Source organism: Bombina bombina, chromosome 6 (genome assembly GCF_027579735.1).
Source record: "Bombina bombina isolate aBomBom1 chromosome 6, aBomBom1.pri, whole genome shotgun sequence".
Classification (NCBI taxonomy): domain Eukaryota; kingdom Metazoa; phylum Chordata; class Amphibia; order Anura; family Bombinatoridae; genus Bombina; species Bombina bombina.
The window spans coordinates 882,241,093-882,257,541 of record NC_069504.1 but is presented as its reverse complement, the minus strand read 5'-3'; the positions used below and the strand labels follow the sequence as shown (position 1 = coordinate 882,257,541).

General features: G+C 40.5%; 1 protein-coding gene across 1 annotated transcript in view; it reads left to right on the top strand.

Annotated features, from left to right (window-relative positions):
• The window catches only part of ZCWPW1 (zinc finger CW-type and PWWP domain containing 1), a gene marked incomplete in the record, with an annotated part of 455,090 nt that overhangs the window by 63,171 nt on the left and 375,470 nt on the right, over positions 1-16,449 (top strand). The window contains 2 exon segments of the mRNA XM_053718378.1: positions 427-558; positions 657-770. Coding sequence (XP_053574353.1) covers positions 427-558; positions 657-770 — 246 coding nt within the window.

The following is a 16,449-nucleotide window of genomic DNA, read 5'->3' as shown; positions in this document are numbered from 1 at the left end:
AATGTCTGTGTCACGTGTATTCTGGTGTTATCAGCCACACAGCCTGAGTCATTTAACAGGCAGCTGTCAATTTTCAGCTCCTTGCTAAATTATACAATTGCATAATTTAGCATATTGAGTGTGTGAGATCTCCCAGAAACAATCCTTTGTTCTACAAACAGTGTGCACATCCACAGACTTACCAAATAAAGACAAATATACTTCTATATATTATTTAATAATATTTCGAATACCTTGACATACCACTGAAACTTGTAATACGCACCATTTCCATTCAAAAACCTTGTGAACCCTTAACTTTCTGTATTAATATTTATATGAATAATTTTATATCAGATAATGTATATATGAGTGTAACTGTTTCTTTTATCGTATTTATGTTGTGTTTGATGCACTTTTTTTTTTTAACTCTTATTCTTTGCATAGACACAAAATCTGAATTAAAACAACACAACCAGACATCCAGTCGTAAAAGGAAACAAAGAAAGGTCCTGGCAGGAGTTATTGAGATGACTGATCAAAAGAAGGTGCAAGAAGACACTGAACATACAGTAAAGTGTAAGATTCCTTGCTTTGTGGCACCCACTTTTTTGTCTTGTGAAGATAAAAGGTACATAAGATCTCATTCACAGACCTTTCATTGTCCCCATTTATAGGCCAGTGTGTGGCATGGGTGCAATGTAGTCATGAGAGCTGTAGGAAATGGCGAAAGCTTGATGGATCCACTGATCCATCTTTATCTGATGACTGGAAATGTGAACAAAATAGTGGTAAGTATACACACAGCCTTATGTCAGGATATCTATGGGTGTTATTAAAATAATATATATAGGTATATAAGACCACAGGGTTAATTATATATGAAACTGGTTGCATCAGTTTTATTTACTATAAATTACAGTCCTCTCTGCCAGATGGTCTTGGCTGGGTAAAACAACCCCCACTTCTTTTTGGTTACATAGGATGCATCACAGGCCTTTGTCCCAATTCATCAAAAGGAATTGCTTTCAAAGTAATCTTAGAAAGAACACTTCAAAAGACACACTACCTGGAAATGTGTAATAAAATTTCCTATCAGATCACTAGGCTTCCTTATAAGAAGAAGAGAGCCTAGCAGTCTGAGCCAAGTGACAAATTTTGTGGAAAGGTGACCATTCACACTTCAATGCAAATTGGTACCTGCTGTGTTAGATAAACATCTGTACTGGCTAACAGAGGGACATGTTTAACCCTATGAGTGCTGAAAGCATATAAAAATTTAAATTGTGATTAAATGGGATATATATGCTGATCACAAAGTTTATTAATACTGAAAATTATAGTAAATAAAATAAATATTTTATAGGTTAGATATTTGAACTGCAGCAATATTTTAATGATACTGTTTGTCTTTGTCTGCTGCCGTTTAGGGGATTAAAACTGGTGTGACAGCCAAATGAATTGTCTATTAGAACACATGCAAATCCAAATAGCCAATCAAATGTTTCAGCTCGAAGGGCCAATCAATGCTCAGCTCCGTTAGGGCCATTCCAAGACAAGCACCGTGGGGTGTAACCAAAAAGGTTCACTGATGATTAGAATAAAAAGGGGTGGGATTATATTGCGTTATATAACTTCAGGCAAGAGAAAGAGAAAAAAAGGCTAAACTCTGCTGCTGAATTTTTACTGACAAACTTGGTATCCAGTCTATATAAAGCAATCTGGGCCTAATTTTTATCCATCTTGCAAAAATTACCTCTATTAATTTATGAGGTGAAATTGGATTTATCGGAGAAAAATGAAACATTAATTTGGTTATTTGGGTAAAGTATAATTAACTAATAAGTAGATTTAATATTTTAAATAAAAGGCTATAGTTAGATTACAGTTAGTAATTTTAAAATGGCGCAATTCGTATTTTAAGTTATTTCCATAGTCCTGTGTAGTCTGAACTAGTCATTATTGCTAAATAATTTATTTACTAGACAGGGTTTTATACTCCAGATTTATAAGTCAGTTATTATAGTGAACTCTTTCAGAACTGTACATAAACTGATTATTGTGATTAAATTCCTGGTAGTTATTAATTAAGCATAGTAAGTTGGTAATCCATATTGAGCATTGAACTAGAGTTATTGGTTAATAACAGAAGAGTCTGGTATTTTATTGTGGTATTTTAATGTGCTCATTGTGAATAAGGTAAATTGTCAAGATATATTTTTATATCTTTGTAAGGATATTATAACAGCATAAGTGTGTATCATCTGATTCATAATCTGGTTTTCTATAAATATAATTCAATGTGTTTATAAATTTAACTAATATAAAGAATTTAGGAATTTATATTAATTTTAATTGTTTCGTGTGTTCATTTTTTTGGGGGTTTGTTTTAAAGAATAATTAGTAAATATATTGTATTATAACCCGGCCATATACTGATACTTATCACATACATTATAGCCATACTGCACAAAATGCTTTCTGTTGGTTGTAATTTGAATATTTTCTTTCCTAAGATAGTTAGAGTCCATGGCTTCTTTCCTCACTGTTAGGAAATACAACACTTGGCCACCAGGAGGAGGCAGACACCCCAGCCAAAGGCTTAAATATCCCTCCCGCTTCCTCATTACCCCATTACCGCCAGTCAGTCTTTTGTCACGTTAGCAGGTGGCAGAGAAGTGTCAGAAGATTCAGAGAGTCCTGAAAAAGGGTATCTGCCCTTTGAGATAGGACTGGAATTTTAAGTAGTCATCTCAACCTCTCAGTGAGACTATTGATGAAAGTTAGAGTCTGGAGATTCAGGGAAAGTTTTTTTGCGAATCCATCCAGACTACTGCTAACAGCTCCTAAGCAATCAGTGTTGACGAGTTTCACTGCCTGCTTTCTCTCACTCAAGTCCATGTCAGGAGCACTGCTATAAGACTGTCACACTTGAGAAGCTGTGCTCTGTTCCGGTAAGATTGTTTAAATTTTTACACATGAAACGCTATAACAGGGTCACAGTGTGGCTCCTTTATACCTTAATAGAATCTAGGGTTAATATCCTCTGAAGGGGGTTTATTGAACAGTTGGGGTTAATTAATCAGTGTATTAATTATTTACATGATGCTTTGTGTGTTTTTTTTCCTAGGCAGATAGACTGTGTGTTGTTGGCTGGAACAAACAGGTTTCACTTTTAATTTTCACTTTCGCTTTTGAAAGTGTTGCCCAGCTCCTATTACTTGCTGTACTTGTAATAGTAGGGGAAGTACTTGCACTCCATGTGACCGGGTGTGGTCTATGTTCATTTCCTCCATTCCTGCTTAGACTTGAAACTGAGGAAAGCGTTTCCTCTGTTAACTGTCTGAGTCTAGGAGGTGGTGAGTGCCCCAGCCATTGGAAGTATAAAGGTGCAGTTTTCTATAATAAAAAAACGTTTTTATTTGTGTCCTTCTGTGGGTATAACCCGAGCTATGGAGGACTCTGACATGTTATAAGATACTCCTTCTGTACTAAATCATACCTGTTTATATTGTAAGGAGGCCGTGGTTTTCCCGCCCACTCAATTATGTTCCACATGTCTTAACAACGTTATAAAGTCTAAGAAGGGACACAAGCCTGCTAAGGCTTTTAGTCCCTCTGAGCTGTCTACCTCACAGGACTCGGCATCCCGTGAGATTACTACCCTTGCTACATTATCCACTCCACATGCAATTCCCTGTAGCACATCTAATCCACCATCCGGAGGGGGCCTTCTTCCTGAGGACTTTGCCATGCAGTTTCAAACGGCTGTGTCTGCGGCCCTCAGTGCATTTCCTCGCTCTAACAAACGCAAGAGAAAGGTTAAACATAGCTCTCCTGACCCGGATTTAGCTATTAGGTCCCAGTTATCTGATGATGAGTTAACCTCTGTAGCTTCAGAGGGTGAACTTTCTGGGTCGGAGTCCTTAGCGTCTAAGCCTCCTGCTACGGATGATTTGTCCTTTCGATTTAAAATTGTGCACTTGTGTTTTTTATTATAGGAGGTTCTGTCAATGTTAGAGACTCCAGAGTCAGCGCTGCCTGAAGAACCTATGATACCTAAATTAGACAGAGTTTAGGAAGACAGGAACGTTCCTTTGACTTTTCCTGTGCTGGTTAAGATGGCGAACATTATTAAGAACGAATGGGAAAGAATTGGTTCTTCCTTTACCCCCTCGTCTACTTTTAAAAAGTTGTTCCCGGTCCCGGACTCTCAACTTTATTTGTGGGGCTCCATTCCTAAGGTGGATGGTGCTATCTCTACGCTTGCTAAACGTACTACTATACCTCTTGTTCAGAGAGCCGATGGATAAGAAAATGGAAACGTTTCTGAGAATGATATTTCAACATACAGGATTTTTGTTTCAACCGGCGGCTGCAGTTGCCGCGGTTGCCGGAGCGGCTACCTACTGGTGCGACTCTGTCGGAACTCACTGAGGTGGAGTCTCCCTTTGTGGATATTCAAGACAGAATTAAAGCTCTGAGAATTGCTTTTATCTGTGATGCGAACATGCAAATTATTTGCCTAAATGCAAAGGCCTCTGGCTTTGCAGTCTTAGCCCGCCGGGCGCTCTGGTTGAAGTCTTGGTCTGCGGATATGACTTCTATGTCCAGACTCCTTTCTCTTCCCTTCAAGGGAAATATTTTATTTGGTTCAGGCCTGTAATACAAAATGCATCGGTGCGTATTCATGTGCAACTGTTACTAATCTTACATCTTTTCAAAGTACTTGTAAGGGTTCGTTACTTACCCAAGCTTCATTCCAGAGGCGGGCTGCAGCTTTGGAGTGTAACCCCGAAGCCACTCGGCCTGCTTCTCCTAGACACGCATGCGTGCATTTAAAAGCCCTTCAGGTATTAAGGTTACTATATTACTCAAAAGAGGCTGAGTTATTGCAGTAAAGACAGTGTATTGCAGTATCCTGTAGAATCCAGTCTGATATACAGCCCTTTATCCATTATCCAGCAGTAGTTGCCATGTTTTCCAATATCAAACCTGGTATTTAGTATCTTGCAGTATCCAGCCTGGTATCTATTTTCTTGCAGTCCCCATCCTGGTATCCTTTATACTGCAGTATATAGCCTGGTATCTTGCAGTATCTAGCCTGGTTTCTAGTATACTGCAGTATCCATTGTCCAGCCTTGTATCCAGTATCCTGCAGTATCTAGCCTGGTTTTCAGTATCCTGCAGTAAGCCAATGAAAACTTGGACACTTTAGTCTTCAAAATGGAAAACTTTTAAAATCAAATACTCGACTAGAATTGGACATGAAGACTTTTATGATCTATAGAAAGTTTGATCTATTCCAGGAGGTTTACAAATTTAAAAATTTCCATCTTTCAAGGTCACGGATTCAACATTTATAGCTAAGAGGTATGAAGTTTTATCTAATTGTTTGTTGTGTTTAATTAACCTGTTAATAGAATACAAAAAACAACAGAGGTTGGCTCTTACTAAAGAGATCAAAACAGTGTAGGAGTATACAGTATACGTCCATTATCAGCCAACGAAGAATAAAAAAACATGATGATAAGATTAAAGATATTATATCAGAGTTAAAAGAGAATGTGTTGCAAATTGAAATCTCTAGGGATAAACAAGATTATGAGAACAATAAGGTGTACAAGTGGTCACATTCAGGAGGAAAAAGGAAATTTACAAAGACACAAGGAAAACAGTATGTTAAAAAAGTTAAATGTAATGATAATGACACACATAATTATAATTCATAAGATTTTGAGGGCATAGGGGATGAGACAACAGAGGGGGTACATCACCTCAAGTTGTCCTTCAGGCTCCAGTTAATAGCCAGGGGCAAAGTGAAAGAAAAAAGAAGAAAGTATGTAGAGGTGGAAAGAAAAGGAACAAAAAAAATACACACCTCACAACAAGATAAACAGGCCATATATCCAAAGAGGCAGAAACAGGCTCAGGACAAGAAATAGTAAAATGTCATTATGAAATGTGAAAGGTCTAATTTTGCTCCTTCCCTTATTCCATCTCTCTTCCTATTTAGTAGTATCTCTTAAGGTGTTTTTTTGGGAGGCCCACAATTTAATGAGGCTCAATACCCTAAAGCATTCAAAGCAGAACCAAAGAGGGGTCACACCCGAAGCAGTGACTTATTGGGATACATTATTTAGGCCTCTGTACATATCTGACATTTTAATTTTATCCAAATTCTTCCAGTATTCCGTATGAATACTTGGAGCTGTTTATTTTTTTAATGTGTTTTTATTGAGGTTTCAAAAGAACCATACAGGCAAAATAGAACAAAAGTTCCAGTTGCACACATGTAGGCACAAAAATTTAAATACATTCACAGATCAAAATCAGATGCCAAAGATGCAAATTACTGTTTCATAACTATTAACATACTCAGACTATAATTATTGCTCACTATACATCAGATGGCACAAAATAACAAAAGATTTGTAAGAAGAATAGATTTTTAAGAAGAATAGAATACACAATTTACCTGATTTATCTTTTCTTGAGAAAAGCTTCATGGTGAAACGCATAGATTAGCTGCCTGTGCTAGCCAGAGTTAATATATGGTGGCCAATTTATTAATGTGTGAGCGGACATGATACGATTTAGCGTATTATTTCCGCCGCACATCGATAAATGCTGACAGCATACGCTGTCGGCATTTATCATTACACAAGTAATTCTTGTGAACTGCTTGTGCAATGCCGCCCCCTGCAGATTCAGCCCAATCGTATAAGATTGGGCGAATTGATGTCTGCGGCCTCAGAGCAGGAGGACAAGTTATGGAGCAGCGGGCTTTAGACCGCTGCTTCATAACTGCTGTTTCCTGCGAGCCTGAAGGCTCGCGCGGAAACAGGGGCATCAAGCTCCATTCGGAAATTGATAATTCGGCCCCATGGACTTTACTGAGTAGATTAATTTCTTTCATGTAATTAGTAAGAGTCCATGAGCTAGTGACGTATGGATATACATTCCTACCAGGAGGGGCAAAGTTTCCCAAACCTTAAAATGCCTATAAATACACCCCTCACCACACCCACAATTCAGTTTTACAAACTTTGCCTCCCGTGGAGGTGGTGAAGTAAGTTTGTGCTTAAGATTCTTCGTTGATATGCGCTTCGCAACAAGTTGAAGCCCGGTTTTCCTCTCGAAGTGCAGCGAATGTCAGAGAGACGTGAAGAGAGTATTGCCTATTTGAATACAATGGTCTACCTCTAGGGGATCTATTTCATAGGTTCTCTGTTATCGGTCGTAGAGATTTCTTCTCCTACCTCCCTTTTCAGATTGACGATATACTCTTATATACCATTACCTCTACTGATTCTCGTTTCAGTACTGGTTTGGCTATCTGCTATATGTAGAGGAGTGTCCTGGGGTAAGTAAATCTTATTTCTTTGTGACACTCTGCGCTATGGTTGGGCACTTTATATGTAAAGTTCTAAATATATGTCTATAAACTTATATTTGCCTTGATTCAGGATAATCAGTATTCCTTTTTAAATACAGACTGTCAGTTTCATTATTGGGATAATGCATTTAATTATTTTTTCTTACCTTGAAAAATTTCATTTGACCATTTTTTCCTGCATGCTGTTAGGCTCGCGGGGGCAGAAAATGTTTCTTTTTATTACGTCATTTTTGGCGCGAACTTTTTTTGGCGCTAAAATTTTTTGTCATTTCCGGTGACTTAATTTACGCCGGAAGTTGTATTCTGTTACGCATGCGTATTCAGACATTTTTTTGCGCCAAAAAAATGTGGGCGTCTTTTTCTCCTGTTAAGTGTGATCAGTCCACGGGTCATCATTACTTCTGGGATATTAACTCCTCCCCAACAGGAAGTGCAAGAGGATCACCCAGCAGAGCTGCTATATAGCTCCTCCCCTCTACGTCACACCCAGTCATTCTCTTGCACCCAACTAATAGATAGGATGTGTGAGAGGACTGTGGTGATTTTACTTAGTTTTTATAACTTCAATCAAAAGTTTGTTATTTTAAAACAGCACCGGAGTGTGTTGTTCCTTCTCAGGGAGAATTTGAAGAAGAATCTACCTGAGTTTCTGTATGATTTTAACCGGAGTAGTTAAGATCATGTTGCTGTTCTCGGCCATCTGAGGGGTGAGGTATACTTCAGATCAGGGGACAGCGGGCAGGTTCACCTGCAAAGAGGTATGTAGCAGCTTATTATTTTCTGAGAATGGAATTGACTAGAAAATACTGCCAATACCTATATAATGTAAGTTCAGCCTTAAATGCAGTAGTAGTAACTGGTATCAGGCTGTCATGTATGTATATTTTCACTTCAGTATTCTGGGGAATGGCACTTCACTGGAATGATACTGTATGAATAAAACCTTAGCCTATATTGCAGTGTGAACGGCTAGCAGTAGGTTTCTGTGACAATTTATTTATTGAGGTTAAACGTTTTGCTGGCATGTTAAATCGTTTAATTTTCTGAGGTACTGGGTGAAAAATTGTGTTGGGCACTAATTATCCACTTGGCGGGCATTTTATTTAATTTTTGACAGTTTACTGATCTCCCTCACTGTTGTGTGTGAGGGGGAGGGGCTTAATTTGGCGCTTTTACTACACATCAGGAATTCAGTGACAAGTCTGTTTTTCTTCCCTGCATGATCCGGTTCGTCTCTACAGAGCTCAAGGGTCTTCAAAAGTTATTTTGAGGGAGGTAATCACTCACAGCAGACCTGTGAGATAGTGCTTGACTGTGATAAAAAACGTTATATTCTGTACTTTTTTTCTGCCATTTAAGGGTTAGTTATCCATTGCTAATGGGGGCAATCCTTTGCTAAAATTATATTTTTACCGGAAAGAATTTGATTTTATAGTTTATCCGTTTTATTGTTTCTCAACTGTCATAACTTCTGTGCTTCTTAAAGGCACAGTACGTTTTTTTCATACTATTGAAAATTAAATTGAAAAGTATTTCCAAGCTGCTGGTTTAATTGCTAGTGTGTTTAACATGTCTGACTCAGAGGAATATCTCTGTGCTATATGTGCTAAAGCCAAAGTGGAGCCCAATAGAAATTTATGTACTAATTGCATTGATGCTACTTTAAATAAAAGTCAATCTGTACAAATTGAACATCATTCACCAAACAACGAGGGGAAAGTTATGCCGACTAACTTGCCTCACGTGTCAGTACCTGAATCTCCCGCTCGGGAGGTGCGTGATATGGTAACGCCGAGTACTTCAGGGCAGCCATTACAAATCACATTGCAGGACATGGCTAATGTTATGACTGAAGTTTTGTCTAAATTACCCGAACTTAGAGGGAAGCGTCACCACTCTGGGGCGAGAACAGAGTGCGCTGATAATGCTAGGGCCATGTCAGATACTGGGTCACAGTATGCGGAACATGAGGACGGAGAGCTTCAATCTGCTGGTTACGGTTCTGATCCCAATAGAGTGGATTCAGACATTTCTAATTTTAAGTTTAAGCTTGAGAACCTCCGCGTTCTACTAGGGGAGGTATTAGCGTCTCTGAATGATTGTAACACCGTTGCAATTCCAGAGAAGTTATGTAGGCTGGATAGATACTATGCGGTACCGGCGAGTACTGACGTATTTCCTATACCTAAGAGGCTTACAGAGATAATTACTAAGGAGTGGGATAGGCCCGGTGTACCCTTTCCCCCCCTCCTGTATTTAGAAAAATGTTCCCAATAGACTCCACCACACGGGACTTATGGCAGACGATCCCTAAGGTGGAGGGAGCGGTTTCTACTCTGGCTAAGCGTACCACTATCCCGGTGGAGGATAGCTGTGCCTTTTCAGATCCAATGGATAAAAAATTAGAGGGTTACCTTAAGAAATTTCAAACAGGCTTAAAACACTTAAGCTAGCTAATTCATTTGTTTCAGATGCCGTAGTACATTTAACTAAACTTACGGCTAAGAATTCCGGTTTCGCCATTCAGGCACGCAGAGCACTGTGGCTAAAATCCTGGTCAGCTGATGTTACTTCTAAATCTAAATTACTTAACATACCTTTCAAGGGGCAGACCTTATTCGGGCCCGGTTTGAAAGAAATTATCGCTGACATTACAGGAGGTAAAGGCCATGCCCTGCCTCAAGACAGAGCCAAGCCTAGGGCTAGACAGTCTAATTTTCGTTCCTTTCGTAATTTCAAGGCAGGAGCAGCATCAACTTCATCTGCTCCAAAACAGGAAGGAGCTGTTGCTCGTTACAGACAAGGCTGGAGACCTAACCAGTCCTGGAACAAGGGCAAGCAGGCCAGAAAACCTGCTGCTGCCCCTAAGACAGCATGAATTGAGGGCCCCCGATCCGGGAACGGATCTAGTGGGGGGCAGACATTCTCTCTTCGCCCAGGCTTGGGCAAGAGATGTCCAGGATCCCTGGGCACTAGAGATCATATCTCAGGGATATCTTCTGGACTTCAAATCCTCTCCCCCAAAGGGGAGATTCCATCTGTCAAGGTTGTCAACAAACCAAATAAAGAAGGAGGCGTTTCTACGCTGCGTACAAGATCTGTTACTAATGGGAGTGATCCATCCGGTTCCGCGGTCGGAACATGGACAGGGATTTTACTCAAATCTGTTTGTGGTTCCCAAGAAAGAAGGAACCTTCAGACCAATCTTGGATTTAAAGATCCTAAACAAATTCCTAAGAGTTCCATCGTTCAAAATGGAAACTATTCGGACAATTCTACCCATGATCCAAAGGGGTCAGTACATGACCACAGTGGATTTAAAGGATGCTTACCTTCACATACCGATTCACAGAGATCATCACCGGTACCTAAGGTTTGCTTTCCTAGACAGGTAATTACCAGTTTGTAGCTCTTCCATTCGGATTGGCTACGGCTCCAAGAATCTTCACAAAGGTTCTGGGGGCTCTTCTGGCGGTGCTAAGACCGCGAGGAATTTCGGTAGCCCCTTACCTAGACGACATTCTGATACAAGCTTCAAGCTTTCAAACTGCCAAGTCTCATACAGAGTTAGTACTGGCATTTCTAAGGTTGCATGGGTGGAAGGTAAACGAAAAGAAGAGTTCTCTTTTTCCACTCACAAGAGTTCCCTTCTTGGGGACTCTTATACACTCTGTAGAAATGAAGATCTACCTGACAGAAGACAGGTTAACAAAGCTTCAAAACGCTTGCCGTGTCCTTCATTCCATTCAACACCCGTCAGTGGCTCAATGCATGGAGGTGATCGGCTTAATGGTAGCGGCAATGGACATAGTACCTTTTGCACGCCTACACCTCAGACCGCTGCAATTGTGCATGCTAAGTCAGTGGAATGGGGATTACTCAGATTTGTCCCCTACTCTGAATCTGGATCAAGAGACCAGAAATTCTCTTCTATGGTGGCTTTCTCGACCACATCTGTCCAGGGGGATGCCATTCAGCAGGCCAGATTGGACGATTGTAACAACAGACGCCAGCCTGCTAGGTTGGGGCGCTGTCTGGAATTCCCTGAAGGCTCAGGGATCTTGGACTCAGGAGGAGAGTCTCCTGCCAATAAACATTCTGGAATTGAGAGCAGTTCTCAATGCCCTTCTGGCTTGGCCCCAGTTAACAACGCGGGGGTTCATCAGGTTCCAGTCGGACAACATCACGACTGTAGCTTACATCAACCATCAAGGAGGGACAAGAAGCTCCCTAGCGATGATGGAAGTATCAAAGATAATTCGCTGGGCAGAGTCTCACTCTTGCCACCTATCAGCAATCCACATTCCGGGAGTGGAGAACTGGGAGGCGGATTTCCTAAGTCGTCAGACTTTTCATCCGGGGGAGTGGGAACTTCATCCGGAAGTCTTTGCCCAAATACTTCGACGTTGGGGCAAACCAGAAATAGATCTCATGGCGTCTCGACAGAATGCCAAGCTTCCTTGTTACGGGTCCAGATCCAGGGATCCGGGAGCGGCCCTGGTGGATGCTTTGACGGCACCTTGGACCTTCGGGAAGGCTTATGTGTTCCCACCCTTCCCGATGGTTCCTCGATTGATTGCCAGGATCAAACAGGAGAAAGCATCTGTGATTCTAATAGCGCCTGCGTGGCTACGCAGGACCTGGTATGCAGATCTAGTGGACATGTCCTCCTGTCCACCTTGGTCTCTGCCTCTGAGACAGGACCTTCTGGTTCAGGGTCCCTTCAAACATCAAAATCTAATTTCTCTGAAGCTGACTGCCTGGAAATTGAACGCTTGATTTTATCAAAACGTGGATTTTGGAGTCAGTAATTGATACCTTAGTACAGGCTAGGAAGCCTGTTACCAGAAAGATTTACCATAAAATATGGCGTAAATACCTATATTGGTGCGAATCCAAAGGTTACTCTTGGAGTAAGGTTAGGATTCCTAGGATATTGTCTTTTCTACAAGAAGGTTTAGAAAAGGGTTTATCCGCTAGTTCCTTAAAGGGACAGATCTCAGCTCTGTTCATTCTGTTACACAAACGTCTGTCAGAGGTTCCAGACGTTCAGGCTTTTTGTCAGGCTTTGGCCAGGATTAAGCCTGTGTTTAAAACTGTTGCTCCGCCATGGAGTTTAAACCTAGTTCTTAACGTTTTACAGGGTGTTCCGTTTGAACCCCTTCCTTCCATTGATATAAAATTGTTATCTTGGAAAGTTCTGTTCTTAATGGCTATTTCCTCGGCTCGTAGAGTCTCTGAGTTATCAGCCTTACATTGTGATTCTCCTTATCTGATTTTTCACTCGGATAAGGTAGTTCTGCGTACTAAACCTGGGTTCTTACCTAAGGTAGTCACTAACAGGAATATCAATCAAGAGATTGTTGTTCCATCCTTGTGTCCAAATCCTTCTTCAAAGAAGGAACGTCTTCTGCACAATCTGGATGTAGTTCGTGCCCTAAAATTCTATTTACAGGCAACTAAAGACTTTCGACAAACGTCTTCCCTGTTTGTCGTTTATTCTGGTCAGAGGAGAGGTCAAAAAGCTTCTGCTACCTCTCTCTCTTTTTGGCTTCGTAGCATAATACGTTTAGCCTATGAGACTGCTGGACAGCAGCCTCCTGAAAGAATTACAGCTCATTCCACTAGAGCTGTGGCTTCCACTTGGGCCTTTAATAATGAGGCCTCTGTTGAACAGATTTGCAAGGCTGCAACTTGGTCTTCGCTTCATACTTTTTCCAAATTTTACAAATTTGACACTTTTGCTTCTTCGGAGGCTATTTTTGGGAGAAAGGTTCTTCAGGCAGTGGTTCCTTCTATATAAAGATCCTGCCTGTTCCTCCCGTCATCCGTGTACTTTTGCTTTGGTATTGGTATCCCAGAAGTAATGATGACCCGTGGACTGATCACACTTAACAGGAGAAAACATAATTTATGCTTACCTGATAAATTCCTTTCTCCTGTAGTGTGATCAGTCCACGGCCCGCCCTGTTTTTTATGGCAGGTCTAAATTTTTAAATTATACTCCAGTCACCACTGCACCCTTTAGCTTCTCCTTTCTCGTTGGTTCTTGGTCGAATGACTGGGTGTGACGTAGAGGGGAGGAGCTATATAGCAGCTCTGCTGGGTGATCCTCTTGCACTTCCTGTTGGGGAGGAGTTAATATCCCAGAAGTAATGATGACCCGTGGACTGATCACACTACAGGAGAAAGGAATTTATCAGGTAAGCATAAATTATGTTTTTACTCGCATTATTTAAACATTTCTTTTTCTTTGCTTCTGGTTCTAGAAGCTTATTTTTTGCATTCTTTCCCATTCCTGAAACTGTCATTTAAGGAATTTGATAATTTTGCTTTATATGTTGTTTTTTCTATTACATATTGCAAGATGTCTCATCCTGACCCTGGATCAATATCCACTAATGGACAGACGCTGCCTGATGCTGTTTCTACCAAAGTTAAGTGCATATGTTGTAAACTTGTGGTAACTGTTCCTCCAGCTGTAGTTTGTGAAAGCTGTCATGATAAACTTTCCAATGCAGATTCTGTTTCCATTAGTAATAATCCTTTACCTGTTGTTCCTTCAACATCTATTGTTCAGGATGTTCCTGTTAATGTAAAAGAATTTGTTTCTAATTCCATTAGGAAGGCTCTGTCTGTTATTCCTCCTTCCAGTAAACGTAAAAAAGGTCTTTCAAAACTTCTCACATTTCAGATGAATTTTTAGGTGACCGCCATCATTCTGACTTATCTGTTTCTGATGAGGTTTTTTCCGGTTCAGAAGATTCTGCCACAGATATTGATACTGATAAATCTTCATATTTATTTAAGATGGAGTTTATTCGTTCATTGCTTAAAGAAGTTTTGATTGCTTTAGCTATGGAGGAGTCCAGTCCTCTTGATACTAACACTGCTAAACGTTTAAATTCGGTTTATAAACCTCATGTGTTAATTCCGGAAGTTTTTCCAGTTCCTGACGCTATCTCAGATGTGATTGCTAGGGAATGGGATAGTCTGGGTACTTCATTTACTCCTTCTCCAAGGTTTAAGAAATTGTACCCTGTGCCATCTGATAGACTGGAATTTTGGGATAAAATCCCTAAAGTCGATGGGGCTATCTCTACTCTAGCCAAACGTACTGCTATTCCTACGGCAGATAGCACTTCGTTTAAAGATCCTTTAGATAGGAAAATTGAATCTTTTTTGAGAAAAACTTATTTATGTTCAGGTAATCTACTCAGACCTGCTATCTATTTGGCTGATGTTGCTGCAGCTTCAACTTTCTGGTTGGAGACTTTAGCGCAACAAGTGACATCATAATACCTATAGCATTGTTAAACTTCTTCAACACGCTAATAACTTTGTCTGTGATGCCATTTTTTATATCATTAGAGTTGATGTCCGGTATATGTCTTTAGCTATTTTAGCTAGACGAGCTTTATGGCTTAAATCCTGGAATGTAGATATGACTTCTAAATCAACTTTGCTTTCTCTCTCTTTCCAAGGTAATAAGTTGTTTGGTTCTCAGTTGGATTCTATAATTTCAACTGTTACTGGAGGGAAGGGTGCTTTTTTGCCTCAGGGAAAAATATCTAAAGGTAATTACAGGGCTGCTAATCGTTTTCGTTCCTTTCGTCAGAAGGAGCAGAAGCCCGATCCTTCCCCTAAAGGAACAGTTTCCGGTTGGAAACCTAATCCAGTCTGGAGTAAATCCAAGCCTTCCAGAAAGTCAAAACCAGCCCCTAAATCCGCATGAAGGTGCGGCCCTCATTCCAGCGCAGCTGGTAGGGGGCAGGTTACGATTTTTCAAAGATGTTTGGATCAATTCGGTTCACAATCTTTGGATTCAGAACCTTGTTTCGCAAGGGTACAAAATAGGTTTCAAAGTAAGACCGCCTGTGAGAAGATTCTTTCTCTCACGTATTCCAGTCAATCCTGTGAAGGCTCAGGCGTTTCTGAAATGTGTTTCAGACCTAGTTAGCTGGGGTAATTATACCAGTTCCAGTTCTGGAACAGGGTCTGGGGTTTTATTCAAATCTATTCATCGTACCAAAGAAAGAGAATTCTTTCAGACCGGTTCTGGATCTAAAAATATTGAATCGTTATGTATGGATACCAACATTCAAAATGGTAACTATAAGGACTATTCTGCCTTTTGTTCAGCAAGGGCATTATATGTCTACAATAGATTTACAGGATGCATACCTGCATATTCTGATTCATCCAGATCACTTTCAGTTTCTGAGATTCTCTTTTCTAGACAAGCATTACCAGTTTATTGCTCTTCCATTTGGTCTAGCAACAGCGCCAAGGATCTTTTCGAAGGTTCTCGGTGCCCTTCTCTCTGTAATCAGAGAACAGGGTATTGCGGTATTTCCTTATTTGGACGATATCTTGGTACTTGCTCAGTCTTCACATTCTGCAGAATCTCATACGAATCAACTTGTGTTGTTTCTTCAAGAACATGGTTGTAGGATCAATTTGCCAAAGAGTTCCTTGATTCCTCAGACAAGGGTAACCTTTTTAGGTTTCCAAATAGATTCAGTGTCCATGACTTTGTCTCTGACAGAAAAGAGACGTCTGAAATTGGTTTCAGCCTGTCGAAACCTTCAGTCTCAATTGTTCCCTTCAGTAGCATTATGCATGGAGATTTTAGGTCTCATGACTGCTGCATCGGACGCGATCCCTTTTGCTCGTTTTCACACAAGACCACTCCAGCTTTGTATGCTGAACCAGTGGTGCAGGGATTATACAAGGATATCACAAATAATATCCTTAAATCCCAATGTTCGATCATCTCTAACTTGGTGGATGGATCACCATCGTTTAGTTCAAGGGGCCTCTTTCGTTCGTCCAACCTGGACTGTGATCTCAACAGATGCGAGTCTATCAGGTTGGGGAGCTGTTTGGGGATCTCTGACAGCGCAAGGGGTTTGGAAATCTCAGGAGGCGAGATTACCAATCAGCATTTTGGAACTCCGTGCGATTTTCAGAGCTCTTCAGTTTTGGCCTCTTCTGAAGAGAGAATTGTTTATTTGTTTTCAAACAGACAATGTCACGACCGTGGCATATGTCAATCATCAAGGGGGGAC